Raw genomic sequence first — 27,505 nt, 5'->3', positions numbered from 1 at the left:
GCAACTTGTAAATGCTGCGCATGAAACAATGTTTGTATCCTTAAAATTTATGCCAAGAAAATGAATCTTGAAATTTGATATCTGAAAAAGTTGTTTTACTTATTACAAGTCATTATTCTTTTATTTTAAATTAAGACGTGAGACCAGAGAATGTAAACATAGCTTAGTTTTTGAAGTTTACTTTTTTATTCCTTATTCCGCTGACTTTTGTCAATCCAATTAATATCCTACCAACTTTTATTGTATTAAAGAATCTGGGAAGGATTTATGTCTGTATGGCTTTTACCTTTTTCCTGTACCTTTTTATCTGCATGGTTCTTACACTTTTTCCAAACATGACTTCACAGCTACTTTATTACTAGTGGCAGAATAATGTTGTAGCTGTGCATAAAATTGGAGTATAACTTTTTAATATAAATCTTAAGATTTATGAAACACTTAAAATTTTCATTATTTTAAAAAGGTCATTTTTAATACACATAAAATAATATATATATATATATAATTTATATATAATATATGTAGAATAATAATAAAATAAACATTTCTGAAATTACCACCCAAATCTAGAACTAGACCATTACCATTAATTCGCCTCTACCAATGTGTTCTTCCCTTATCACATTTTTTTTGCTTATCCCTTCCACTGAGGTAATTATAATTGCATCTTTTCATGTACTTCTTTGGTATGGTCGATATGTTGTTTCACATGTGTATGTATAGGAGCTTAAAAATCTACAGTTTGATATGCTTTTGAACTTTACAAAAGTATTTTTACACAGAAACTTGCATTTTTCTCATTTTTCTCTCAATATTATGTTTCTAAAATTTATTCATGTCATTTCATCGTAATGTAGTTCATTCACTGTCACTGCTTCCTAAGTTCCATATCATTTATCCATTTCCTTTTGATAGATATTGACTTGGTTCTAATTTTTTACTATCATGATCTGTGCTTCTATGAACATTTTAGTTTCTTTCCTGGTGCATATATAAAGGGTATATCTAAGATGCATGCTGAGTAGTAGACATGCTAGATTATAGGAGAAACAAACATTCAATTTTATTAGATAGTACAAGTTTGTTTTCTAAAATGGTTACAGCAATTCACACTCATCAGAAATAAAAGTTACCATTGATCCATGTCTTTTTTATTAGTCTTATTTTGTCAAATGTAATTATTTTTGCCAACATACTGGTGTAAATGGTATTTGATTATGATCTTAGTTGGTATTGATCATCACTAATGTGCTTGAGAAACTTTTCCCAGGCTTATCAGTGATATATGTTTCCTTAACGTGAAATGCCTGTTCATACTTTTTATCCATTTAAAATTTTTTTTTTTGCTTTACATGTCTTTCATTTTTTGATTTGTTGGTCTTTGCATATCTGGATATGGTTCCTTTGCATATATTTTATAAAAATATCTTCTCTCAATTTGCGTCTTGCCTTTTTAATTTACTTTATTAAGGCATAATTGATGCATAATAAACTGCCCCTGTATGAAGTGCATGATTTAATATGTTCTGACATATCGTATACATCAGTGAAACTGTTAGCACAATCAAGATAGTGAGCATATCCATCACTCCGTAAAGTTGCCTCTTGACCTTTTGTAACCCCTCCCACTTACCCTTTGCTGCCAACTCTCCCCATCACCCTATTCATTCTCAGGCCACCACTGAATTGTTTTCTGTCAATATAGATTAATTTTGCATTTTCTAGAATGTTATATAGCCAGCATTATACGAGATGCACTTATTTTTCTCTGACTTCTTTCATTTGACATAATTATTTTGAGATTAATCCATGTTGTGTATATCATTAGCTTGTTTCTTTTTTATTGCTGAGTAATATACCATGGTATGGATATACCACAATTTGTTTATTCATCTATCTGTTGATTGATATTTGGGTGTTGCCAGATTTGACTTTTCTTTTTTTTTTAATTTATTGGGGTGACAATTCAGATTTGACTTTTCATATGGACATATATATTTCTTTTTCTCTGACAAATACCTCAAACAAGAATGACAGAACCATATAGTAGCTCTATTTTTAACTTTTTAGGAAACTGCCAGACTGTTTTTCAAAATGGCTGCACCAGTTTTCATTCTTATCATCAGTGTATGAGAGTTCCAGTTCCTTCACATTTCTGTCAATGCTTGGTATGATCAGTCGTTTTCATTTTACCCATTCTAATAAATATGTAGTGGTATCTCACTGTGATTTAAATTTTTCATTTCCTTAATGAGTCATAATGTTGAACAACTTTTCATTTGCTCATTTGCCATTTATTATTATTATTACTATTATTATTATTATTATTATTATTATTATTATTATTATCATCATTGGTTAAATGCCTGTTCAATCTTTTACCCATTTTCTATTAGATTGCTTGGCTTACTGTGTTTTTAGAGTTCTTTATATGTTCTAGATACAAGTGTTGTTGTTTTTTTTTAGATCAGATATATAATTTGAAAAGGAACACAAGCTTATACAGTTACTTTTTCTCAAAATTTTCAAATTATTATTCTATTGTCTGGGTTCTATTATTTTTATTGAGAAATCTGATTAATTTTTTTCTCTCTGACTGCTTTTAAGTTCTTTGCTTTGTCTTTGATATCCTGCAATTTCATTATATGTTTATTCCTAGGCATAGGTTTTTATTTATTCTCTCTAGTATAAGCTGTTACTTTCAAGATTTTGTGAATTCATATTTTCATAAGTTCTAAAAATTTTATATTTATTACTGCTTTATATATTGCTTGTTATTTATTCAATTTTTCTCCCCGAAGCCATCTATTAGAAAAGTATTAGACCTTCTCATCTATACTCTATATATGTTGATATTGATCTCTTATTTTCTATTTTATTTTCTCTTGTGTTACATTCTGGGTATTTTCTTTGGGTATGTATTTCCAGTTCTGCTTTGTCTAATCTGCTGTTTAACCATTCATTGAGTTTTTAACTTTAAATAATTACATATTTTTCCAAAATTTTATTATTAAAGTTTCCAAACATAGCAAAGTTACAAGAATATTACAGTGAATACCTGTGCACCTACCACATAGATTCTATCACTAGCATTTTATTACATTTTTTATATGTCATCAACTTATCTCTCTAGACACCCATTAATTTATCTCTAAAAAATATATTTTTAATTTTTAGAAGTTCCATTTGTTTCCCCCATTCTGCTTGTTCATGCTTACTACGTCCTTTTTATTTGCTCATCTTTGGGATTGTGACTATTGTTTCTTTAACACTTTGCATAGCTCTTCTATATCCTATACCACCACAAAATTCCAAAATCAACAATAACTGATCATTGAACCTTTTGTTGTTGTTCCTGCTGAATTTCATCCATAGTGACATGCCTCTTTTGTTGGTTTGTGATCTTTGATTATTATTAGCTCATTTCTTGAAGCTAATCTATGAGAGTCCTTCAGGTTTAAGATTTTCTTTTTAAAAAAATATATATATTTTTCTTGTTGCTGCCAGTAGCCAGTGGGGAGGAACCGACATAGACTTACTTCAGCATCCCTTGAGGATCTTGGTTCAATGAGAAAGTTCAAGGATTTGCTTCCTTACTTCTACTTACTGGTATAAGGTCCAGTATGCTGGTAGCAATTGTCATTGGTACCTGTCCTCAGATCAATCTCATTCTTTTTGTCTGTTCACCACTGTTACTCCAACCACCTAGATGCTCTGATGCAGCTCAGGGGTGTGTGTGTGTGTGTGTGTGTGTGTGTGTGTGTGTGTGTGTGTGTGTGTGTGTGTGTGTGTCTATGAAAGATTTTCCTTGGAGATTTACCCCATCTGCTGCAACATCAGTAATGCTTCAAAGCACGCACCCTACCAAGTACCTCGTTAATCTGCAGAGTACTTAGCCACAGTGTCAGAAGCAGATGTCCTCAAAAACATGTTTCATATCTTAAAAGGTTATGAAATTTAACTTTGTGGGATAATTTTTAATGTCATTTACATCCTAAACGTAAAGATGGATTTATGAAAGCATTCATTTTGGGGGTCATTTGGGTAGATTTCTAACAGAGATTGTGTAATATCTTTTAAAAAAAGCAATTCAAAACATTGTTTATTTTAAAGTAGTTTTAATGCTCAATGAAAAGTTGCAAAGATAGTACAGAGTTCCAACATATTGCACACTGTTTCCTCTGTTGTATTACAAATGTATGAAATAACCTCACTGAAGGCAATAGGAAAAAAAAGGTGATAACCCGAAACTGAGTAGAGACTGTGGAACCAAAGGCAAAGAAATTATACAAAAACATCCTACATTTGTAATATGGTTACATTCTTTTGTCACAGTCTGTGTTTCATCTTGGACCTGACTGAAATGATTTTGAAAAAAAATTGCATACATTAAGGTTTACTCTTCATGTTGTAAATTTATATGGGTTTTGACAAATGCTTCATGTTAGATTATTATTAGTATCATTAGAGAATATTTCCATTGCCCTGTGCTTTACCTGTTCAATCCTCCTCCCCTGTCCCAGTACCTGCAGCAATCACTGATTATTGTACTTAGTCTCTCTTTTTCCAAAATATTATATAAATGAAATCATACAATGAAAAATGTAGATTTTTAGCTTAGCAATATGCATTTATGATTCATCCATGTCTTTGGATGGCTTAATAGCTCATTCCTTCTTATTGCTGAATAGTATTCTGTTATATGGATATACTACAATGTTTTTATTCATTCAACAATTGAAGGGCATCTTGCTTGCTCCCAGTTTTTGTAGTTATAAATAAAGCTGCTATAAGAATTCTGATACAGGCAAACATGCAATTTTCAGGTTTTCCTCTATTTTTGTTATCTTTCGTTGGGATACATATTCATGCAGTTCTCTTAATAAGCAAAATTTTCCATATATACATGTATGCAGAAGCTATATATGAGGTGGAACATGGCATTTTTATCCTTCCTTTACATTTTCTTTACAGATATTCAAGAATTTTATGAGGTGACATTGCTAAATTCTCAGAAAAGTTGTGAGCAGAAGATAGAAGAAGCCAATCAAGTTGCACAGAAATGGGAGAAGACATCCCTTCTTGCCCCATGCCACGATAACCTTCAAAAGTCTGCAGAGGTATATTATTGAAACTTCTAAAATAACTAAATAATATAACTTGCTTCTGCCAGTAAAGAAGTAGTAGTGATAATCATTATCAACAAATGGCAACAATAATAACAAAAAGATAGTTATACCATACTGTGAAAGTTGTCCTGAAAGAAAGGGTTTATTGAGCCATGTGCTAGCCAGCAAAAGGGTCAGGTCCTGGGGCATGCAGTCTAAACCACCAGCAGCAGGGCTAGATGGAGAAGACAAACATGGTCCCCGTCCTGGGACTGAAGGAGCTCTTTTATACAATGAGTTTGGGAAAGAAAGATGTAAGTTGTTTTGAAAGAATTTACATTGGTTATAAATAAGGGGGTGGGTGAGTGGGTGGGAAAATGTGAAGTGGGGACGTTCTGGGACAGGTGAATAGTCATGAGGAAGAAGTATTTGATGCTTCTGGACTTGTTGTAGGCAACAGTCTGGAATGTTCATGCATAAGCAAAATGTGGTGTCATTTGCTGGTTGGCTATTCTTTCTGGATAGCTGCCTGTAAGTTGATTCAAAGATTCTACATACATTTAGAAATGTGAGCAGTCTTTTAAAAATATTTTTATTAAAATATAGCTAACATACAATATTATATTAGTTTCAGGTATACACCATACTTATTCAACATTTATATACCTAAAGTAGTGATCTCCAGGATAAGTCCAGCAACCATCTGACACTGTACCACGTTATCACAATATTATTGACTGTGTTCCCCATTCAGTACATTACATCCCCATGACATATTTGTTTTATACCTGGAGATTTGAACCTCTTATTCCCGTTCACCTTCCCCCCACCTTTATAAAATTTTCAATTACAGTTGACATTTAATATATTCTTTTATATTAATTTCAGGTGTACAGCATAGTGATTAGACATTTATATAATTTAGGAAGTGATCCCTCTGACTATCAAGTACCCACCTAGCACTATACATAGTTATTATCATATCATTGGCTACATTTTTTAAGTACCAACTTGTGCTTCTTGATACCTTCATCTTTTTGCCCTGCTCCCCAACTCCCCTCCCATCTATCACCCTGATAAATCTAGTCCCCATCTAACACCATTCATAGTTATTACAATATTATTAACTATATTCCTTATGCTATACCCTACATCCCTATGACTAATTGTAACAACAAATTTGTACTTAATCCTGTCTCCTTTTTCCACCCACCTCCAACCTCTCTCCCATCTGGCAACCATCAAAATATTCTCTGTATCTCTGAGTTTGTTTCTGGTGTGGTTTTTTTTTTGTTGTTGTTGTTGTTTGTTTCTTTATTTTGTACTTTAGATTCCACATATAAGCAAAATCCCATTGCATCTGTCTTTCTCTGTCTGACATACTTCACTCAGCACAACACCCTCCAGGGCCATTGTTGGCGCTGCAGATGTATATATTACCTATTCTTTATCTACTCATCCGTTGACAGGCTGCCTCCACATCTTGGCCATTGTAAACACTGCTGTAATGAACATATGGAGGCACACATTCCCTTGAAATGGCATTTTGTGTTTCTTCAGATGAATGTCCAGAAGTGGGATTACTGGGTCCTCCTTTTTTTCTTGTTTTAGCCTTTGTTTAAAGTCTATTTTGTCTGGTATAAGTATTGCTACCTCAGCTTTTTTTTTTTCTTTTCCAGTTCCATTTTCATGAAATATCTTTTCCCCATCCTTTCATTTTCAGTCTGTGTGTGCCTTTCTATCTAACATGAGTCTCTTGCAGGCAGCATATGTAAAGGCCTTGTTTTCTTATCCGTTCAGTCACCCTATCTTTTGATTGGAGCATTGAATCCATTTATATAGAAAGTAATTGTTGATAGATATGTAGTTATTGCCATTTTATTACTATTTTTAATCTTTTTGTTTTTTCCTCTTAAAGAAGTTCCTCTAACATTCCTAGTAATTGTGGTTTGATGTTGATGAACTCCACTAGCTTTTTCTTGTCTGGGAAGCTCATTATCTGTCCTTCAATTCTAAATGATAGCTTTGCTATGTAATCTTAGTTGTAGGTCCTCGCTTTTCGTTACTTTGAATATTCCCTGCCAATCCCTTCTGGCCTGCAAAGTTTCTGTTGAGAAAACTGCTTAGTCTTATGGGAGCTCCCTTGTAGGTAACTAACTGCTTTTCTCTTGCTACTTCTAAGATTCTTTCTTTGTCTTTAACCTTTAGCATTTTAATTATGATGTGTGTTGGTGTGGACCTCTTTGGGTTTATCTTGTTTGGGACTCACTGTGCTTCCTGGGCTTGTGTATTTATTTCCTTTGCCAGGTTAAGGAAGTGTCCTTCATTATTTCTTCAAAAAGGTTTTCAATTCCTTGCTCTCTCTCTTCTCCATATGATATGAATGTTGGTTTCTTGATGTCCCAGAAGCCCCTTAAACTGTCCTCATTGTTTTGGATTCTTTTTCCCTTTTTGCAGTTCTGATTGCGTGTTTTCTGCTATGTCACTTTCTAAATTGCTGTTTTGAACCTCTGCGTCATGTAATCTACTCTTGATTCCCTCAAATGTATTCTTCATTTCAGTTATTGTATTCTTTAATTCTGACTGGTTCTTTTTTATGTTTTCTAGCTCCATTTTTATGTTTTCTATCTCTTTGTTGAAGTTCTCCCTTGAGTATGCTTATAACCAGTGTTTTGAAGTCTGCGTTGGCTAGATTGCTTGTCTCCATTTTGTTTAGTTCTTTTCCTGCAGCTTTGGTCTGTTCTTTGATTTGGGACATGCTTTTTTTCTCCCCATTTTAGCTGTCTCCTATGTTTCTATGTATTAGGTAGGGCTGCTATGTCTTCTGATCTTAGTAGAGTGGCCTTATATAGTAGGTATCCTGTGGTGCCCAGTGGCACAGTCTCCCTGGTCACTTGAGCTGGGTGCTCCAGATGTGTCCCTGTGTATGGGTTGTATGTGTCCTCCTGTTGTAGATGAACCTTGATTGCTGTTTGCATGTCAATGGGAGGAATGACCATTGGACTAATTGATTGTGAGGGCTGGCTGGGAGTACAGTGGAGGAGCTGTTGTGCAGGGATGACCCTAAAGAGCAGGATTACTTTATCAGGGCTCTGGTGCCTGCCAAGTCTGCCCTTTGGGTGTGTCATCCTTGGAGGTGGCCAGGTGATGCTTTAGCTCATTCTGAAGGTGGCCACCAGGCAAACCAGCCCTGGGGCCTCCTGGGAGGGGACCTGCTGCAGACCAAGTTCAGCTGCAGCCTGTGCCTGTCCCATGGCCACCTGGCTTGAGTCACAAAGCAGTCTACAAGTGGTCAGTACTCATGTTGGGCTTTGTTGGAGGTGTCTCAAGAAGCCAGACCACGAACCAAGGCCGGCTGTGCTAGTGCCGGTCTTAGGGCTTTTGAGACAGAGGTACGGGACATGCCAAAGCCGAATTTTGCTTGTTTGGGATTTGTGCTCCTTTGCTATACCTTTGGAAAGTCTTCAGTGTGAACCATGACAGGCTGTTTATGCAGAAAAGCCACTGAAAGCAGCTTTGGTGTGTCCACAGGTTGGGTGGGGCAAGCTCTCAGAGATTCAGGGCGAGTGAGCTCTGGTAGCCAGGTTGATGGAGACAGCTGTGATGACTGCCTGCTCCTGCATGCCCAGATAGGGGAAGGCTCAACAAAGAAACAATGGCTTTGTCAGCTCCTCCCTGTGGAGAAAGCTGCTCCTCCAGTCTTCGCCCTGAAGCCAGACAATTCAGTTCCTCCCCATATGTCCCTGGCACCTTTTGAGTGGCTTCCCTAATGCTGAAGTTCAGAGTGAGTGAGTCCATCAGCAAATAAGTCTGTGCCTGAGCTCTTTAAGAGTAGCACCTGGGACTTCATCCACCCTCTGTCGCACTCAGCCACAATCTCCACTGGTTTTCACAGCCAGAAGTTATGGGGGCTTTTCTTCCTGGCATTGGAATCCTGGGCTGGGGAGCCTGGTGTGAAACTCAGTCCTCTTGCTCCTCTAGGGGGAACTCCACAGCCAAGATGTCCTCCTGATTTTATAATGGTCACATATAGGTGTGGGACCAGCCTATTCCGTATCTCTGTCCCCACTACCAGTCTCAAGGTGACTTCTTCTGTATGACTTTAGTTGTAGGGCTTTGGTTCAGCTAGACTTTAGGTGATTCTCAATGATGGTTCTGTAGTTTAGTTGTAATTTTGATATGGTCACGAGCATTCTTTTATTGGTTTTAGCCTATGACTACTAACTTATTAACTTCCCTTGTGTCTTGCTCCCACCCTCCAGCCTGCTACAATTTAATTTAGGACACTTCTGAATTTTTCTTTTGTTACTGTGTACAATATTTATACATAAATATACAGATTTTGAAAAAAGATAAAATAAGGCATGGGAAGGACATGATGCTTCACATTATACAAGTGAGCTCTGTTATGAATATTGTCATATAGTTTGAGATGACACAAATCTAAGGCATTCTGGAATTTCAGAACATGATTTCTGATACAATGCTGGAAAGGTATATAGTGGGATTAGAGAGTTTGATCCAAAGCTTTGATCTCCATAACTGGGGCATGAATAAAATGATCCCTTGGGGTTTAGGAAAAAAATAATAGACCTCTCATTTATAATTCTTTTATCATGTTCTTTACAATTTTTTATGTATAGGTAATTTATAACATATAGTAACAGTAATACATATACATTAAAAAATACAGAGTTATTAGAGTTGTATGCTCAAGTGGTTTTTACAGATAGGATTATGGGATTAACAAGTTTGGAGACTACAGTTGGAACTAACATTATCAAAGAGTAAGGAAAGTTGAGGCATGTCTCAGGTTCATAACTGAGGGTTAATATGGAGGGTTAAATTAATGATATTTTTAAGTAGCAGTCAGTACTTTGAAGGCAGATAGCAGTACGCACACATGTACACACATATGCACACGCAATCAATCTGTTAAGATTGGGGTTGCGTAGCTGACTTGGAAGCTACATGGAATCCTAGTACTAATCAATGGCACTTTGATTGTTGAGTCTTTGGATTGTTAATTGAGATCTTTCTGTTCTACCAGAATTGATTTGGAAATTGGGTAAGACTGAGTCTAATGATCACCTTAGTTATTTGAGAAAAAAGGTAACAATGAAAATAATGTGTCAACTGATGCCAACTCTGAAGTTTATGGAACACTTAAAACCTTTTTAAAAATCTTAATTTCCATACCTGGAACTAATTATTTCAACTTTTTTAGTGATATATATATATAAAAAATATATATGTATGTATGTATACATACATACATACATACATATATATCAACAAATAAGTCTGTGCCAGGTATATATAGGTATAGGTATATATAGGTATATATATATTTATATATAAATATAAATATATATAAATATATGTATAAATATATGTATATATTGATATATATTTCTTTGTTCTTCCTCAATCCAAGATCAGTTAACTATTCTCCTATATTTTCTCTAGGCTTTTATTGCTTTGATACCTGCCCCTGTTGAATTTTCAAAAATTATTTTTAGTTAATTTCTAGATGCACAGTCCCACACATATACCTAATCTTATATAAATGATCAAATATACACTTTTTATTCTAAAAGCAATTTTGGAAAAATTTTTTTCCATTTTTGCATGTCTCCCCTTTCATTCACTTCCTGCCAATGCTGCATTAGCTCTACCCTCCCCACCTATAAGATAACCCATCTTAACAACTTAATCAACTTAATGTGTTTAATCCTTCTGCACTCATATATGTATTTATATATAAACTATACTCATATGTTTATTTATTATATTATATATATTATATTATATTATATTATATTATATTATATTATATTATATTATATTATATTATAATCTCCATACTGGAGCATGTGTTTGTGTGTGTGTGTGTATGTGTACACACGATTTTCGAAAGTAATTGTTTCTCAAAAATGTTCATATGATATGAACATTTCATCAAGTTGTCTGGTATAACTTTGGTTCATTTCTGTTTTCAGTTTTCTGCCATTATGATTAATGCTACCATCTGATGATTGCATGTACATCCAAATTTACTGATGCCTTTATTCTATAGGATAGATTTTCAAGGGTAACATTATTGGCTCCAAGGGTATGCATTCTTTTAATTTGAATAAGCATTGCCAGTCTGATTACACCTTTTGCATTTTCACTGACCATGCATGTCAGTGCAATTTTACCTCATATCCATCCCAGTAGTAGGTGCTGCAGCTCTGCTTATTTTTTGCCAGAACTTTTAATTGGGTTATGAACAGATGCCAATGATACAAGGATGAATGATGAAAAAAAGTCCACAGGGGTTTTAGACATTTATTTTTCAATGTCAAAAACAGGATAGGCAAAACAGAGTTAATGTAATGTGAGTTTTTCCACATACAATTTTAGGGTTATTTAAAACTCTATGCTGTGCATCTTAAAATCTCTTGTCTAGTAAGTCCTCAGCCTATGGTGATTTGAATATTGGCCAGTTATATCTAAACCGTCAGAGCATGAATGCACACTAACTCCAATCGGCATGCTTCTGAAGTGAGTCTGACTGCACTTTCTTAATGGGCTATATAACAAAGACCAACCAGACCTGTCTCTTTGCCATTGAAGATGAAGGTAGGCAGAGGGAAAAAGTATCTTTTATTTGGGTTCTCAGTGTACTGAGCTAGGAAAACTGAGAATCTTGTCCTGTGAGGGTTGGCATTCCAACGTCAAAGTTTGAAAAGTGAGTCCAAATTAAATTGTTGCTAAATTGATCTATGAGAAGAACAGTAATTGAGAAACAGAGACAAAACAAATTCCTAACCAGAAAAGCTTAGAATCAGGGACAACAGCCTGGGTAGATTCTGACAATGTGGTGCAAATGCTTGTTATGTTTTGTGAATTTGTCACCTTGTGTTCTCCCTTTGAACAAGCTGAGTTTATTTCAAGCAGCCAGGAACGACATGTAAGCTATTTAGGAGCAGCAATCATAAATCTCCCTTATCTCTGATTTCTTGGCTCCCACAAGCGTGTTTGTCACAAAGTAGTCTCAAGAAATATGTGTTGAACATGAAGGAAGTCCCTCTAAGTATCCCCTGGTTTCCAGCTTCAGTCTGGCCATTGAGCTGCTTGCCTTTCGTATTCTGCTTCTCTTTATGTGTCTTAGCTGGGTCTCCCCAGGATGTAGGCTTAAATGGAGACAAAACTGGTGTGCCTTAGTGGACCAAAGGAAGTCATGGATAATATCCTCTGATGCAATAAGAATGATACGCTTTTTTTTTTTAATTTATTGGGGTGACAATTGTTAGTGAAATTACATAGATTTCAGGTGTACAATTCTGTATTTGTAGATGATGTAGTACAGATATGCTTTTTTTAATAGTCACAAGACAACAGCTTTTTTACTTATTTTTTTCAAGTTTTAAAAAATATTTTTTTTTGATTTTTCAATTGGAGTTGACATACAATATTACGTTAGTTTCGGGAGTACAACATAGTGATTAGACATTTATATAACTTATGAAGTGATCACCCTGATAAATCTAGTGCCCATATGACACCATACATAGTTATTATAACATTATTGACTATATTCCTTTTGCTATGCTTTACATCCCCATGACTATTTTGTAACTGCCAATTTGTACTTAATCCCTTCCTCCTTTTCACTCAACTTCCCAAACCCTCTCCTAGCTGGCAGCAATCAAAGTGTTCTCTGTATCGATAAGCTTATTTATATCTTGTTTGTTTATTTTGTTCTTTAGATTCCACATATAAGTGAAATCAATGGCATTTGTCTCTCTCTGTCTGACTTACTACACCAGAACAATACCCTCTGGATCCATCTATGTTGTTACAGATGACAAGATTTCATTCTTTTTTATGGCTGAGTAAACGTTCCACTGTATGTATGTACCACTTCTTTATCCATTCATCTGTTGGTGGACACAGGTTGTTTCCATATCTTGGCTATTATAAATAATGCTGCAATGAATATATGGATGCCTATGTCTTTTTTCAATTAGTGGCTTGGGTTTCTTTGGATAAATACCCAGAAGTGGAGTTTTGGATCTTTCTTTGTCTCTTGTTACAGCCTTTGTTTTAAATTATTTTGTCTGGTAGAAGCATTGCTACCTCGTTGTTGTTTATTTCCATTTTCATGAAATCTCTTTTTTCATCTCCTTACTTTCTGAAGTGAGTCTCTTGTAGGCAGCATATGTAAAGGTCTTGTTTTATTATCCATGTAGCCACCCTGTCTTTTGATTGGAGCATTTAATACATTTACATTTAAAGTAATTGTTGATAGTTATGTAGTTATTGCCATTATTATTCATATTTTTTATCTCTTTTCTCCTCCTCCTCCTTCCTCCTCCTTCCCCTCCTATCCTCCTCCTCTTCTCCTTCTCCTCCTCCTCCTCCTCCTCCTCCTCCTCCTCCTCCTCCTCCTCCTCCTCCTCCTTCTCCTTCTTCTCCTTCTTCTTCGAGAAGTCTCTTTAACATTTCTTGTAATACTGGTTTGGTGGTGATGAACTCCTTTAGCTTTTTCTTGTCTGGGAAGAATGATATTCTTATGTGATTAACACTTTAGCTCTAGAAACAGAAGTTTCAAGAGCACTTAAGGCAATGGACACACCACTGGTGTATCACTTTTTAGTGGGTTATATTTGTTCTAGTGCATTCATTAAAAAAAGTTTCTATTTTTAATAAATATATAATAGGTTTCTATATAATTTTATTAACCAATATCACTTCAATAAATTTAATTTAAAAATTTAAAAGAAGACATCCATAGCTTTTAAAAATCTTTGATAATGTAGCAAAATACAAAAGGAAGTCTCTAACAATTGCAGTTTACTCGTAAGAGGCAAAAGTCAAAAATCAGTGGTTGCAATAATGCTTTAAGGATTTAGAATTTTACTTAGAGTTACGTGTGTGTGTGTGTGTGTGTGTGTGTGTGTGTGTGTGTGTGTAGAATCAAGTCAGTCTTTTGAAGTACTTTGACAATGTGAAGAGAAAACTTGGTAGAATAAAAAGAAAAATGTTGGGGCAAAAAACCATTGGATTGGATATTTTAAAGATGGGTAGGATTCTGGCTGCAAGATGTCAGTGACATTTTAATGCCAAAGAAGTGTCTGTTACCTCCAGTAAAGGGCTGCACAAGGTCGGGCTCCAACCATTGTACACTCAGTCTAGCACAGTGCCTGGCAAAGAGGATCTCAGAAAATATAATAGTGCTTAGAACTTTTAACTTCTTTTTTCTGTAAACCAACTTAATTTTAGAATTAAGCCTTGAATTTGCTGAGAAGCAGAAAACACAATCTTAGGCAATTCTGGGTTTTCTCAAAATATTTCTGTTTTATACTTAATCATTTCCCCACTTTCCCTGCACCATCTTTTTTTTTTTTCTCAGAGGGAACAATTCTCTGGTGCATATATTCTGCCACAGCATTTCATGGAGAGAAGAGATCGTGTGTAATATTGTACCTGCCTGTATTGTGCCTCAGTGACTATTAGTGGATTGGATGATGTTGGTGGAGGAGATATTTAGGGAAGTATTATGGTCATCCATCAGCATCTACTATGAGATAATTCTCATTGGAACATTTTCTTTCGAATCTTCAGGAATCATCCTTCCTTTATGTTAGCCCTTGTAGCTGAGATGTATGTGTTTCTGCTTGGTCTCTAGCTATGAGTTCTGTAACATCTGTTCTCCTTATTTGGACCACAAAGCTTCTTCAGTATTTTTTTTAATTAATTAATTAATTTTTTAAAAAAAATTTCATCGAGATATCTCATGGCCACGTTGGTAAGAACTAGCAGCAAAATGAGTATTTGGCTGCTTCTGATTCTTCTTGGGCTGCAACAGGATCATGTGAGCCTGGTCAGGGTTTTCTATCTTGATATTCTTTCACCGTTGTGTCTGCTTTATTCTTTTATGCCCTACTGGTGCCAGGGAAGTTCTTTAAAGGTTTGGGGTTGGGAGATTTTCATCAGTTTCCTTTTATTTTCCTTCTTCTGCTCTTTTCCTCTCACTCTTTAATATGAGATTCTTGGTTAGACAGAGGTAGAGAGTGTATATGTAATTGGACACAGGTTCCATTTGACTCGCATATTCTTGTAAATCTTTCCAGCCTTACACCTGGACCATAGCTTTTGAATTAAAAAAATAAGAATGTGGTGTCTGTGTTTTCTCCCCCTGAAAACACAGCCACTCAAATGTAGGATGATTAGGGTAAAAAGGATCTGCAAGGTAACCCCATTGCTAATAGCTCACTCTATCCTTCTGCAACAGATGCAGAAAGATTTGCTGCTTTGATAGCGGCAGATACCCTGCAGTTTGAATTTTAATGTATGCCTTGATATGAAAAAAAATTGCTGTGAGGAAAAAGAAGACAATAGATAGAAATCCCTTAATCAGGATCTAAAAAGCAGGAAAAAAACAAACTGAAGTTTAAGTCTCAACAAAAGCTTTCCCCCTTGTTTTATTGAGATGTAATTAACATGTAGCACTGTTTACGTTTAAAGTATACAGCATAATGACTTGATTTGCATATATTGTGGAATGGCTACCACAATGAATTTAGTTAACTACAAAAAATTTAGTTAGCTACAAAAAAAAAAAATTCTTTTCCTTGTATCTGTGTGGGATGGTGAAGTCACCTCTTTCAAGTTTTTAATGTCACCTTCTCAGTGATTCCTACTCCATTCTATTTAAAATACCCTCTCACCTGTCCAGCATTCCCTGTTACCATTCCTTGCTTTGTTTTTGTTCAGAGCAACTATCACTATCTATCAGAGAGACATTATGACCTAGTCGTTAAGAGCAAGCACTTTATAGTCAGACCATTTGGGTTTCAATTCAGGCTCCATCACTTACTGACTGTGTGACTTTGGGGAAATTACTTAAACCCTCTATATCTCAGTCTCTTGCTCTAAAATGGAATTCTCTTAGGAACTAAATGTTCATTTTTCCCTCTCAATGAAATGTAAGGTCCATGAAGGCAAAGATTTTTGTCTATTCTGTTTATTGCCTTTCCTCAGCCCCTAGAATGTTTCCCTCATTTGATCACTCATTTGCTGGGAAGTTGAGTTATGTTATTTTGGCTTATACTACTTTTGCTTAAGAACAACATACTAAAGTTAGTTCTACCTTTTTAGCAAGGGCCCTCTGAATCTTCTCATGAAAGCCAGCTGTAGTTTTAGAATAAATACATAGTTTAAGGGACAGTTGATGAAATAATTCACTCATCCAATAATTCTTTCAGTTAAATATTTATTATCTATGCTACTGTATTTTGTAAGGCTCTGTGCTAGATATATTCACTGGGAGACACTAAAATTAATTTTTTTTTTCATTGACCCTGATCTCAAGGAACTTGTTCTCCGGTTAAGAGTTGGAACATTTAAACATGAATCCGTGGGGATGGTCACTAAAACACTGACTTCGTAGTCAAACAAATCTGCTTTTCTATATCTCACTCCTGCCACTCAGAAGCTATATGACCTTGAACAATTTATTTAAGCATTCTAAACTGTTGGTTCCTAATCAATAAATCAGGGATGATAATTGTACCTACCTCAAAGGGCTTTGAACTCATTAATTAAGATTATCTATAAAATGTGCTCAATATAGTACCTGGCATATAGTAGGCACTCCGTGCTTCTTATCTGCTAGTATTATTGCATTGGAGGATGGATAGAACATGTAGAAACAGGCAGAAAGAACATTTCAGGCAGAGAGAGCAACCTGAGTTAAGTCAGTAAATGATAAAGCATGCGTTGTGTATGGGAGATGACAACTAGTTCTGTATGGAGTGTGGAATACATTAAGGTAGATAGGGAAAGTAGGAAGATCGAAGTTCAGTCATGTAATTCTTCACTCTGAAGTAACTACTGGTACCATTTTGGCATCTTACCTTCTAGCTCTTATTATATCCAGCATAAAAGATTGCTTATTACAGAATATAGATTAGACACACAGATAATAATAGTAAACATCTACATAGTGCTACGTATGTGACAGACACTCTTCTAAATGTTTTACATGTTATTAATCCCTATTGCTTCATCTCTGGCCCCTCCTAACAAATCTATTATCTCTTCTGAGGTTGATTTAAAAAAGAAAAAAATACTCTGAAATACTCAGATAGTATGTATATCCATATATGAGATAATTCTGGTTCGACTCTCCATAGCAGGTCATTTGGCTTGTTGATTGAAGACTTCTCTAGAAGTCTTCTAATATGATTATGTCTGATTCAGTCTACTTCTAGTATCATAATAGGAGTCATTTATTGAAGTACAAATTTCTTTAGTACTTTTCTGCTATTAAAAGGGGAAAGAAGAAGCTGGCTACATCAAGAGTTATCCATTACAAAGATTTTTAGAACGAGGTTTATATTGTTCTAATTTGTTGTTCCCCTGACCTTTATTTGGTAGCATGAACTTTCTGTATTACCATTTCCCACGATGCTGGAGAAAAACCCTTATTCATCTTCCCTTCATCCCTACACGTATCAAGGGGAAGGCTCTTAAGACAGAGGGAAGTGATCTGCAAACAATAAATAGTTATCCAATTAAATAAAGTATATAATAAATTAATATGTGATGACTGATGTGAGAAAAATAAATCTGGTTGAAAGGTTATAGGGGTAGCAATTTTATTTTATTTTACTTTATTTTTTTATGATGCAATCTTTTCTTAAATTTTATTTTTTTAGATTAGTTTCTGGTGTACAAAACAACATAATGATTAGACATTTACACCCCTCACAAAGTGATAACCCCCGAAGTCTACTACCCCTTTGACATCACATATAGCTGTTACAATACCATTAAGTATATTCCCTATGCTGTATTGTACACTACAATTAATTTACATGTAATTATATACCTATATAATTACAGTTGACATTCAATATTATACTACATCAGCTCCAGATGTACAATGCAGTGGTCAGGCATCTACACAGTCTATGAAGTGATTCCTTGATAGGTCCAGTGCCATTATGGCACCCTACATAATCTTTATAGTATTATTGATTATATCCCCCATACTGTATTTCACATCCCCGTGACTGTTTTGTGACAACCAATTTGTACTTTCTAATCCCTTCACATTTTCACCCATCTCCCAAGCCCTCTCCCATCTAGCAAACATCAGTTTGTTCTCTGTATCTATGAGTCTATTTCTGTTTTGTTTGCTCATTTATTCTGTTCTTTAGATTCCACATATAAATGAGATCAGATGGTATTTGTCTTTTTCAGTCTGACGTATTTCACTTAGTATGATATTCTCTAGGTCCATGTTGTTGCAAATGGTAAGATTTCAATTTTACTTGACTGCGTGGTAGAGGCCTCAAGGACAAGGTGATATCTGAGCAAAAAGGATCTAAGAGAATTATCCATGAGATTACCTGGTGAAGTCCTTATTATAATAGATAGAGGTATTAGCCAGTATGAAGGTCTTAGACTGGGAACATACCTGCCATATACATACTCTATATATACAACATTATATGCTATGTAGTATGTTGAAGTGGATAGTGAGGACAATGGGTTTATTGTTTTGGATCGTATGAAGTCTCTGTAGTGTGTCTCCCAATGATTGATTTCTCCCAATGATTGATTGAAACAGAGTCGGACGAATCCCCAATGTTAAAGCTTTGACATAGTTTTAATAGTATGTATTTTAAAAAACCTGAAAGGCAAAGTTTGACCTTTTCTTGTCTTGAGAAAAAGTGACATTTACCTGTTGGCCTTCAGCCTGGGAATGTTTTTTCAATATAAGCTTCATCTTCTAGTTCTTGAAATTTCATGTCAGGGATCTAGAGGGAGAGATCTCTCTTTTCACTTCCTCCGTATATAATGTGATACAATTCTTACTGCTTAACTTAAACTCTAATTTTTATAAAGCTTTATGAAAAATGTAAATAAAAAATGTTTTCTTGTCACCCCTCTATAGCATTTTAACCTGTAATATGTTAGTGATATCACAAGATGGCAGCAGCTGAGTCATAATAGAGCTATTCTGTGTTGAGTTGATGTTTTAAAGCAAGATGAAAATTACTCAACTTTTATTTTAGGAATATAATAAAGAAATCTCTTGTTTTGAAACACTGTAATATAAACATATAATTCCAAGTTTGGGTTTTTTGTTTGTTTGTTTGTTTCTTAGGCGTTTTTTCATGAGCTTTATGTGATTTATCTTTCTCTTCTGTACTGTTCTGTATTAAGGCACATATCACTTCCTCCATCTGCCAACACTATACGAGTATTAACGAAATTTGTAGCTCTCAGTTATGGTGAGTTTTCTGGTTAACTATTTTTTATTCCTTCATGAAAGCAGTGGACCTAGCATCTTCTCTACTTTTGCTTTAGGAATTTATATATGTTAAGTCTATTTTTGTCCACAGAACTTGAGTTGTTAAGCGGAAACCTGCAGTTGTAACTTGGTAACAGAAAGAAAGCTTTTTTATAATACTGAACAATTATTGAACCATGTTGCAGTAACAGCATTGGGCCAGGAAGGAGAAAGCTTGGCATAACAGAAAAATCAAGAGTTATCTGAGAAGTCTATGTTTGAATTTTGGTTTTGTCATTTGCAAGTTGTGTAGCCATGGCCAAATTACTTAACCTCTCTGAACTTCAATTCCTTTATCTGTAAAATGTTAAAATAATACTAATATTTACCTCATAAGATGTAAAGAATGATTAATATACAAGACATATATAAAGTGCTTAGAACAGTTCCTGAACCTAGGAAATACTCCGTAAATAGCAGATATATTGATAACGATCTTGAGACTCACTTTTCTCATCAATCAATGGAGAAAAATGCTACAAATTGGGGAGAATCAAATGAAAGGATATATATAAGCATGCTTTGAAATCTGAATTCTATAAAACAGCATTGTATTAAAATATATGGTAAAAATAGGATATTGTTTTCCTATTTCATCAGTCCTCCCTGGGAATTAAGATCAAATAACAGATGAGAAAGCATTTTGCACAGCAAAAGCATTATGTAAATGTAAGATAATCTCATCATCATTGCTATACGGGTGTGCACATATCTTCTCATATGCCCATTACTGTTACTTGGAATTTTTTCCATGGATATTTTAGTAGGGCTGAAGAAGATAAATAGCAATAGTAGCCCCTATTAAAATGTCCATTCCTTCTTTACGGTAGTACAATATTGCTGTTAGCAGGCTCTTGAATGAGCTACATACTGCTATTTAAATAAGAGCAGTAGGTTGTTTTTGTCTCTTTTGTTTTTGTTTGTTAATTTATTTGTTTCTTTGAGAGAGTGGGTACCAAAAGAGTAATTACTTGGCCTGCGGGACCAGGGTAATGGTAGGGAACTAAATGATGATAAATGGGAGTTGAGAGAGTTGTAGACTAGAGAGAAGAGGCACTATCTGGGAAAGGGAATCTTAAAAGAGAAGAAAATGGTTTCCAATAGAAGCTTTAACTACTAGTTATTTTGTTTTATGATACCAGCCTGTCAAGAGACACAGAAATCAGCCCTTAGAAGGAACGATATACTACTGTTTTTCCTTCTGTTTCTCTTCCCTTTTCTCCCTTTATTTCTCTTCCTCTTTCTCCCTTCTTCCCTTCCTTTTCCTATCACTTATAGAATATATGGTATGTGTATTCATCTTCGTGTGGCGTCTTTAAGCTGCCATGTCCCTTTGCACGCTGGTTGATATGTAACAGTGAACCTCTGGAGTTCATTTTGCTGTCATAGCCTCAGTTCTGCTTAGCTCTCTTGGACTTGTCCCTTTCACATAATCTCTTCTTTCTTACCATCTCCTAGTTCCTGACCTGGATACTAGTTATTTTCTTCTTCCTGGACTTGATATCCTTCTTTATATCAGTAACAAAGATGAGGAAGACCAAGACATTTCATTTGATCTTATACTTTAGTAAGAGTAATGGTGTCTCATATGTATAGACCATTATGTAATGAAGAAAGATTGCTTATCTTAGATGATTCGCATAATGGTTTAGTGAGCCAGGTAGAGTTGATGTCACTATCCATATTAGAAATGAGGAAGCTGTGGATAAGCAACTTATCCAGGATCATATTGTTAGAAAGTGATGGAGTCAGGAATTTGCTTTCAAGCCAAGAATTTTCCCGTTGCACTATGAGCGAATAAGGCTAATTTTCCATAGGATGTTGGAGATAGTTTTATGGCTAGGTGGCTTTGATTTTGTGTGATGCTTAAGACTTAAGTTGAAGAGACAGGTACATCAGGTAGAGGAAATTACATGAGCAAAAGCTTGGAAGAGTAATGAAACCTGCTACCTATAAATGAAGTTTGGGCTAGGCACTTTTAACATATTATTTGCATATCTCTATAGCAATCCAGCAAGGTATTTTCTTGATTGATTACTCACCTTGTTTGAAATAGGATTTGAGGTTGTAGGTAGATATTATTGTTTCTAATTTATAGAAGATGAAACTAAGCCTCAGGGAAGTTAAATGACTTAGTGAAAGTCACACAGTAAAATGTAGTGTCATGGGGATTAATAAATGTGCCCCTTATCCCTTGCCCCTTCCCAGGAAAATATGGGAAAGACTCTGAATAGTGAATAGTCAGGTTTAGCAGGCAGGGGAGTCAAGAGTGATAAGGTTGACTAGGTGCTTCTAGCTGTCTGATGAGAGCTTTAAACTCTATAGAATAAGGAGTTTAGACTCTCTTCTTTAGGCAGTTGTGAAGCATAGAAAGTTTGCGTGCAAGGGAAGTGGCATTATGAGCTATGCTGTGGAAGATTAAGCTGGCAGCTTCATGCATCATAGATCAGAAGGGAGAAACTGGAGGCAGGGAGACCAATTAGGTGGCTGTCACCTTAGGAAACGTGACAACTGGATGCCTGGAGAACTATGTATTACTGCTCTTAAGGGTACTGAATAGTGGATTTTCCTTTAGAAGTATCATTTCTCATGGGGTAGCAACTTGATTTATAAAGAACAAAATTATGTTAAATTTAGCAAAAGCACTAAAACTAACTTGCAAAGAAAGGAAAATCCTGATTGCAAAATTAGTCACCTAAAGGGGCCTGTGAGTAACTTACAGCGCTGGTGGTTGCTGTGCAGAGGCTGAATGTTAGCTCAGCATTTACCTATGAATAATTTATAGTAATATTTTTCTTTGGAGTACTCCACCTAACCTTCTAACAATATGATCCAAAATGGTGAGAGTACTTCATTTTTCTATCTAATATTATCCAAAGATAATGAGATTGGATCACATTGATACTTTCTAGAAATACTGGACCTCAAAGGATGTGTTATTGAGATGATGCAAAGATATTTAACTAAATTCCACTAATATTAATCACTTTGCAATTTCTCTAAGTTTGACTTTTCTCTCCATTCTGGTCTGCCCTATAGAGTTCAGACTTCTCAGCCTCTATAATTGCAAGAGTCAATTCCTTAAAATCAATCTCTCTTGTCTCTGTCTCTCTCTCCTATTGGTTCTGTTTGTCTGGAGAACCCTGACTTAATTAAGGTCACACATTTTAATAGTATCTAACACTTGTCCAGCACTTATTATATTCCAGGCAGTTATCCAAACATTTTACATATATTGAGTCATTTAATTCTCATAAGTCATACAAGAGAGGTGTTATTATTACTCACATTTGACAGGTGAAAAACACTAAGGTACAGAAGGTTTAAATGATTTACCCAAGGTCACACAGGTGGTCAGCAGAAGAGCTGAAGTTCAATCCTCGGCAGTCCATTTTCTAAACCTCTGCTACATATTTCTCAAAATGATAGATTGTGTTTCTGGACACAAATCACAACACCAAATAGATCAAGCACAGATCTTCATTTAATTCTTTTTTTCTCTCTGTTTATGATGGATTTGATTTTGCGGTTGGTACCATCATACTTGCTACTGGCCTAACATCAACACTGTTTTGAGCAGTTAACACTTATGAAGCATATTAACTAGATACCAAACTCTTACTACACACACTATCTCATTTAATTCTCTCAATCATCCTGTGACGGGGTTCTTATTGTTGACTATATTTTACAATGTAGTAGAAGATGATCAACTGAAACTCAATTCTCGCTGACTCCATCATCTATATTCTTGTATCTTTTTGCCTCTTGGGGTATCATGAAATCCTAAGAATTTTGAGGAATCTTATTATTCAAATAGTCCAAGAACTTATCCAGTGTGAGATGTTTTAGGTAGTCTTCCATCTGATATTCATCCATTCTCATCTGGAATCTCTCTACCATTGCAGAAGCCTGAGCAGGTCAGCTAAATGTTAGCTGGTGGACTAAACGACCGAGTCAGACATGTTTTCTGAGGCAGAGAGAGTAAGATCCAAGCTGGAGCTTAGAAGGGGGTGGGGTGGAGGGTGGTATTGACAATCAGAAGGCTTAGCAGCAAGAAGCAAACACAATTCCAACCCAGAAGTAGTGGGCTTGTAAATGAAAGGATCTGGGTGAGAACTGGATTGAAGTAGATACTTGCCTGGGATTCCCTAATAAACCAGTGGCTATGTGGTCAGAATGTTGGCTGCTTTAGAAATATAGGATTGAGATATAGAGTTGACTGTTTTCATTTTGGGACTGTTCTAGTTGTTAGAAAGTTCTCCCATAGATGGAATAAAATCATACTTTACTGAAATGCTACCCATTAGTTGTAATTCTACAACACAGCACGCATAATACATTTTTTCCCTTCAGTCTGAAAACTATCAATTATTTCCTTATTTGTCTCCCAACATTTAGTGTCACGTATTTAGCTGATATAGGCATCACATGGAGCTTTGGGAAAGACATTAGCAGTCCCAGTTATGTTATTTTGAACATTAAATAAGAAAATAGAGTGATTAACAGTGAAATAGCTACTCTCATTATAATGGTGCTAACTGAAATAAAATCATTGGGGTGGGGTTTTCTAAGAACGGGATGATAATTCAGCCATATTTAGTTATAGGCCAGCTATTTAGAATAAACTACCTTGCTTTACACATGAGGGACATGTCAGTGAAAACCAAAAAAAAGCTCTGAGGAGTCAGAGTCAATTCTACACTCTCTTAACAATTTGTCAGATTAAGTAAAATAGTGCAAAAAAGTGCTTAGCACGTAGCTTGTCAGTAAATATTCAAAATGAAAGTTGTTTTAATTTTTAAAAATGTACTTATTTTAAAATTAAATCTATTGGGGTAAAATTGGTTAATATAAATGTCAGGTGCACAGCTTTGTAATACATCTGTATACTCCATTGTGTACTCACCACCCAAAATCCAGTCTCCTTCATTTATCTGAGCCCCTTTACCCTCTTCGTCCACTCCCTACCCCCATTTTGCTCTGCTAATTACTATTCTGTTGTCTGTATCTATGATTTTTTTGTTTGTTTATTTTTGTTTTATATCCCACATTTCAGTGAAATCATACAGTTCTTATTCTTTTCCATCTGATTTATTTCACTTAGTATGATACTCTCAAGGTCCAATAGTGCTGTTGTAAATGGCAGTAGTTCATCTTGTTTATGGCTGAAAAATATTCATTTGTATATATGTGCCACATCTTCTTTTTCCAGTCATCTGGTGAAAGACATTTAAGTTATTTCCATATCTTGGCTATTGTGAATAATGCTGCAATGAACATAGGGGTGCATATATCTTTATGAATAACTGTTTTCAAAATTTTGGGGTAGTTACTCAGAAGAGGGATTGCTGGGTCATATGATATTTTATTCTTAATTTTTTGAGGAACCTCCATACTGTTTTCCATAAAGGCTGCACAAATTTACATTCCCACCAACAGTGAGCAAGGTCTCTTTTCTCCACATCCTCTCCAACACTTATTTCTTGTCTTACTGAAAGTTTTAAAATATAGGGAGCAATTGCTATTGGCAGACACATTCATGATCCTGAAGAGTGAAATCTGACAGTTTAATAGTGAAAAAAAGGCAGGAAAGGAAAAATAAAATTCAAAAACACGAAAAGCACCATAATCTGAGACTATTATGTGCAGGGAAATCTTTGGATAACTTGCAATTATCCTACTATCCGTGCTACTACTAAGCGGATCCGTCTCACTATCAACCCTAATTACCACACAACAACACACATGACTAATTTTCCCATCATGGCCACTAGCTATAATATGATTTATCTCCACCCTAGCAGAAACTAACCACGCTCCATTTGACCTAACAGAAGGTGAGTCCGAACTTGTTTCTGGGTTCAATGTAGAATATGCTGGAGGTCCATTCGCCCTCTTTTTCCTAGCAGAATACGCCAACATTATCATAATAAACATCTTCACAGCCACTCTCTTCCTAGGAGCACTCCACAACCCATTCATATCAGAACTATACACCGCAAACTTTGTACTTAAATCTCTACTCCTCACCATCTCTTTTCTATGGATCCGAGCATCATACCCACGCTTCTGATATGATCAACTAATACACCTTCTATGAAAAAACTTCCTACCCCTAATCCTAGCCCTATGTATATGACATGTAGCAATGCCCGTAATCACAGCCGGTATTCCCCCACAAACATAAGAAATATGTCTGACAAAAGAGTTACTTTGATAGAGTAAACCATAGGGGTTCAAGCCCCCTTATTTCTAGAACTACAGGAATTGAACCTACTCCTAAGACTTCAAAAATCTCTGTGCTACCATATTATACCACATTCTACAGTAAGGTCAGCTAAGTAAGCTATCGGGCCCATACCCCGAAAATGTTGGTTCACATCCTTCCCGTACTAATAAGCCCACTCATCTTCACTACAATCTCATTTACTATTATCCTAGGAACCTTATCATGATAATAAGCTCACACTGGCTGCTTGTATGAATTGGCTTCGAAATAAATATACTAGCCATCATCCCCATAATAATAAAATGATCCAACCCTCGATACACAGAAGCCTCCACCAAATATTTCAGAACTCTCTGAAGCAATTATTCTGCTATAGAATAGAGAAATAGTTAATGCTCAAAGCAGTTTTATTATTTTTAAGTGTGATTTCCATAAGAGAAAAGGAATATGTATATTTTAGAAAACCCTTCATACAAAACAAAAATAATTTCATTTTAAAGAAATAAACTCTAAGATACCTGAAAAGTTCCCCTTTAAAATGACTTGTGCCACATGGTTTCAGATACCGTGTTTCCCTGAAAATAAGACCTAACTGGAAAATAAGCTCTAGCATGATTTTTCAGGATGACATCCACTGAACGTAAGCCCTAATGCATCTTTTGGAGCCAAAATTAACATAAGACCCGGTCTTATTTTTGGGGAAACACAGTAACTAGGAGTTTGCTTGGCTTGAATTGGTTTGGTATTACTATGTCAGATTATTTGACAACATCCATTCAACACACATTGATTACAGATCCTTTGTACCAGGATCTCTGTTGGTTGTTCTGGGGGATATAGAAATGAGTGAGACCTGATCCTTGCCCTCTAAAAGGACGACCCATGTCTTAAGTCCCATGTAGCTTAATATCAACTGGTGAAGTAGAGATGAGTATAAAGTTTCATGAGAACACAGTGCAGGTTTATTAAATATGAACTATGTAACTGCTGCCAGAGGAAATCCTGAAAAAAAAAAGTTATTACCTAGAACTGAAGGTTCTTGCCCTCTAGAACCTGCAGTACAACAGCAAATGGCTTTGTTTTCTAACATTTTTCTGGGACTGTGGTGAAATGACTCCCTGTGAGGCAAATATTTCTTCATCAGAGTTGATTAGCTTTGAGTAAAACGAAACAAAGGGGGCGTTACAAAAAAACACATATGCGATCATTTCTTCACTTTTTCAACACGCTTTTATTGATCACCTAGAATTTCTCCCCTGTGTCCTGTACCAGGGATACAAATATGAATGAGACCCCATTGGATGTAATGGAGCCAGAGTGTTGCCATGGAAGGAATATGGGCCTTGGAGCCAAATGGGCTGCGGTAGCAATCCTGCTTCCCCTACGTATAGCAATGTGGTTTTCAACCTAAACCTCCTCATTTGTACAACGAGGATAAAACTATTTGTCTTGATAGCTGTTTTGAAGGTGGAACTGTATACGTAAAGCACCTACTTTGTTTTGGCTTTGGCACATAGTATGTGCACAATAAATGGAAGTATATAAATGACAGTGCTCAACTTTGAAAAGCTCAGAGTCTGGAGGGGGCGTGCACAATGCAATCTATAATATGATATCACACAATTCGTAGTGCCTTAGTTTACTGGATAGAAAATGGAGGGCTTCTCAGAGCAGGCAACTTGATCATACACTTGAAGAATGAAATGGAATTAAATAGAGGTGGCAGAAAGAGCAGCATTTGCAAAGCAGCATTTACCATTTGAAAGAGAGTGCGTTATCTTTTTCCCCCTGGATACTGCAAGCTGCTCT

At 35.6% G+C, this 27,505-nt stretch overlaps 1 protein-coding gene across 1 annotated transcript in view; it reads left to right on the top strand.

Annotated features, from left to right (window-relative positions):
* The window catches only part of DLG2 (discs large MAGUK scaffold protein 2), a 1,856,054-nt gene that overhangs the window by 239,651 nt on the left and 1,588,898 nt on the right, over positions 1 to 27,505 (top strand). The window contains exon 3 of the mRNA XM_081064693.1: positions 4,975 to 5,120. Coding sequence (XP_080920819.1) covers positions 4,975 to 5,120 — 146 coding nt within the window. The remainder of the gene's footprint in view (positions 1 to 4,974; positions 5,121 to 27,505) is intronic.

Source organism: Rhinolophus hipposideros (genome assembly GCF_964194185.1).
Source record: "Rhinolophus hipposideros genome assembly, chromosome: 10".
NCBI lineage: Eukaryota > Metazoa > Chordata > Mammalia > Chiroptera > Rhinolophidae > Rhinolophus > Rhinolophus hipposideros.
The sequence above is the reverse complement of the archived record's forward strand: the minus strand, read 5'-3'. Positions and strand labels throughout refer to the sequence as shown.